Source organism: Acanthopagrus latus, chromosome 14 (genome assembly GCF_904848185.1).
Source record: "Acanthopagrus latus isolate v.2019 chromosome 14, fAcaLat1.1, whole genome shotgun sequence".
NCBI lineage: Eukaryota > Metazoa > Chordata > Actinopteri > Spariformes > Sparidae > Acanthopagrus > Acanthopagrus latus.
The window spans coordinates 16,115,769-16,118,310 of NC_051052.1; the positions used below are offsets into that span (position 1 = coordinate 16,115,769).

The following is a 2,542-nucleotide window of genomic DNA, read 5'->3' on the forward strand; positions in this document are numbered from 1 at the left end:
CTGCCTTGATTGGTCGAGATGACACTCGGACCCCCGAACAGACTGATTTGAACAGGAGGCAGAGGAGAATACAGATGATGGAGGACAGAGATGAGGAGAGAAAGATGGGCGACTGAGAGCGATAGCAAAAAAGGGTTAATTGAAGCCTGGGGATGCTGGACGGAGCCATGAATTACTAATGGCTGTTTACACAGCTTGCTGCCAGCCTGTCGAAATGAATCACAGCCCCCCCCCATCAGCCGGGACACAGTCGCCTGTTAGCTCGCTTAAGCAAAAAAAAAGGAAAAAAAACCCATTATCAAGCGAGAGAGGACGAGACAGAGGGAGGAAGAGAGAGAGAGAGAGAGGAAGGGATAATGAGGCGAGGAGGAGAAGGATGAGGAGGATGAGAGGCAGATGTGTGTGAAACACGAGAGCGAGGAGTTGGCGGATTCATCAGGCGAAGCTCACACGGGATGTTTTTCTCATCTCGTCACTCAGGAGGATGGATAGTGACACCTGTCCGAGTTAGAAACAACATCAGGCGTCACACAGCTGCTGGTTCACCTGGAGGAGAGTGTGTGTGTGTGTGTGTGTGTGTGTGTGTGTGTGTGTGTGTGTGTTGGTGTTGTTGTTGTGTGATGCTGCCACCTGCTGGTTAACACACGCCACGACTCAGCTGCTGTCTGTGTGTTTGTCTCCCTGCAGAGAGCGGCAACAACGCCATATAACACCTGCAGCATGTTGAAGCAGTCACACACACACAGGTGAGCATCACACACACACAGGTGAGCATCACACACAGGTGAGCATCACACCTGAGCGAGTCATCCATCGTCTTTAATGTGATGCTGCTTCCAGAGAACACAGAGGAGGAAGAAGTGAGAAGATCTGAAGTAAAAACAGCAAAACTACAGTTTAAAACACAACCAGCAATGAAATAAACGACAAACAAAGAACAATTTTCAGGCACTTCACATGAATATTTCCATTTCCTGGTACTATTTGATATATTTAGTCACTAGTTACTTTGCAGAGTCAGATTCCTCAGAGTTTATAGGTGATTAATTGTGACGTTGTGGGCGGGACATCAAATGAGAGGATGTAGCACATTTTTACGGAAGTTAATTTTTATCTGCAATCCGACAGTAAAATCACAGATACTGATAATCAGAAAAATGCAGAATAACTGGTCTACCTCTCTGTGTGTTAATTCCTTCAATATTGAAGCTGGTGAAGGAAGTTTAACAACTTTTTTATAGTTTACTTGCTGGGTAGCTTCTCATTTTCTCCTCTTGGATTCAAATGATTACATTCGATTTTGTTATATTTTGTATTATTGAACTAAATCTCCAAAGAAACCAGTAAATAAAGTTGTGATGTAGATCTAGTGGAGTTAAAAAGTACAATATCTGCCCTTGAATCAAACTGGAGTAAAAGTATAAAGTAGTAGAAAATGGAAATACTCAAGTAAAACACAAATACTGTACTTAGTTACATGTATTTTGGGGAAATTGCTCCTGTTAATATTGTTTCCGTCTCCTGTTGTTCTCCTTTTATTTCCTGAAAACTGTTTCAGATCTTATATTTTTTGGAAAGTGTAACACTCAAAAAGGTAGCTTATGTGCTAATCGAGGCCTATAAAACTTGCTCATAGAACTTATTAAAGTAGAAATATCACATTCTTCATCTTACAGGTGAAATGTGACATCATCAGCAGCAGCAGCAGTAAAACCTTCCTGTGATCACTTCAGCACGCTCAGTTTTCCTGTTCAAGCCTTAATTAGTCTCTCGTGGCGGCTAACGTTAGCAAACAACAGATATTTTGCTTTCAGGGTGAATTAGCTCCAGTTCCACTCACTCTCAGTCAGGTCACCTAATTATGTTGTCTGTAGAGTAACTGAGTGAAGAGGCTCCTGGGAAATGTAGGAAAATCTAATTATCTCGTGAGCTAAGTGCTGACAGTCAAGTTGTGTGTCGAAAATGTCGAAATTGGCATTTAAAACCCCGTCAAGACTCTTTTTGTGTGAAAATATAAACTTCTTATATAATATGTACCTTGATATATTCACTGTCTTTTTAATGTTTCCAGTCATGCCTAGAATTTGAAATAAGGTTGTTTTGTTGTTTTTGAACTACAGATGCAGCCACATCTGTCTTAATCAATGCATTTATCAAACCGGGGTTAATCACAATGATGGCGTTCATCATCATCGTGTAATGACTTGTTTGTTTGTGACATATTTTACATAAATCAGTGTGTAAAAAATGTGAAAGAAAAAAACAAACAACAACAACAATCACTTTGGTAATTCAAATCGCTAAAAACGATGGTAGATTTGACAAACAACACATATTTATCTTTAATCACAAGCGCTCTCAGTAATTTGAATGTTTGTGTCGTTAAATGCAGCTTAGTTAATTCAGCTGCGGTACTAATGAATTTTGAATCAGCTGATTAGGAGCAGAGAAAGATCTTAAGAGTCAATTATTGGGTTTTTCAAATTAAAAGCACATGGTATCGTTGCTGTTTGTCTACATTTTTCTTTACTCTCACCTGCAG

At 40.2% G+C, this 2,542-nt stretch overlaps 1 protein-coding gene across 2 annotated transcripts in view; it reads left to right on the forward strand.

Moving 5' to 3' along the window:
- The window catches only part of lhfpl3 (LHFPL tetraspan subfamily member 3), a 44,147-nt gene that overhangs the window by 36,564 nt on the left and 5,041 nt on the right, over nt 1–2,542 (forward strand). For both annotated transcript variants that reach the window (XM_037121595.1, XM_037121596.1), the window contains exon 4: nt 688–746. In XM_037121595.1, coding sequence (XP_036977490.1) covers nt 688–710 — 23 coding nt within the window. In that variant the 3' untranslated portion in view covers nt 711–746. The remainder of the gene's footprint in view (nt 1–687; nt 747–2,542) is intronic.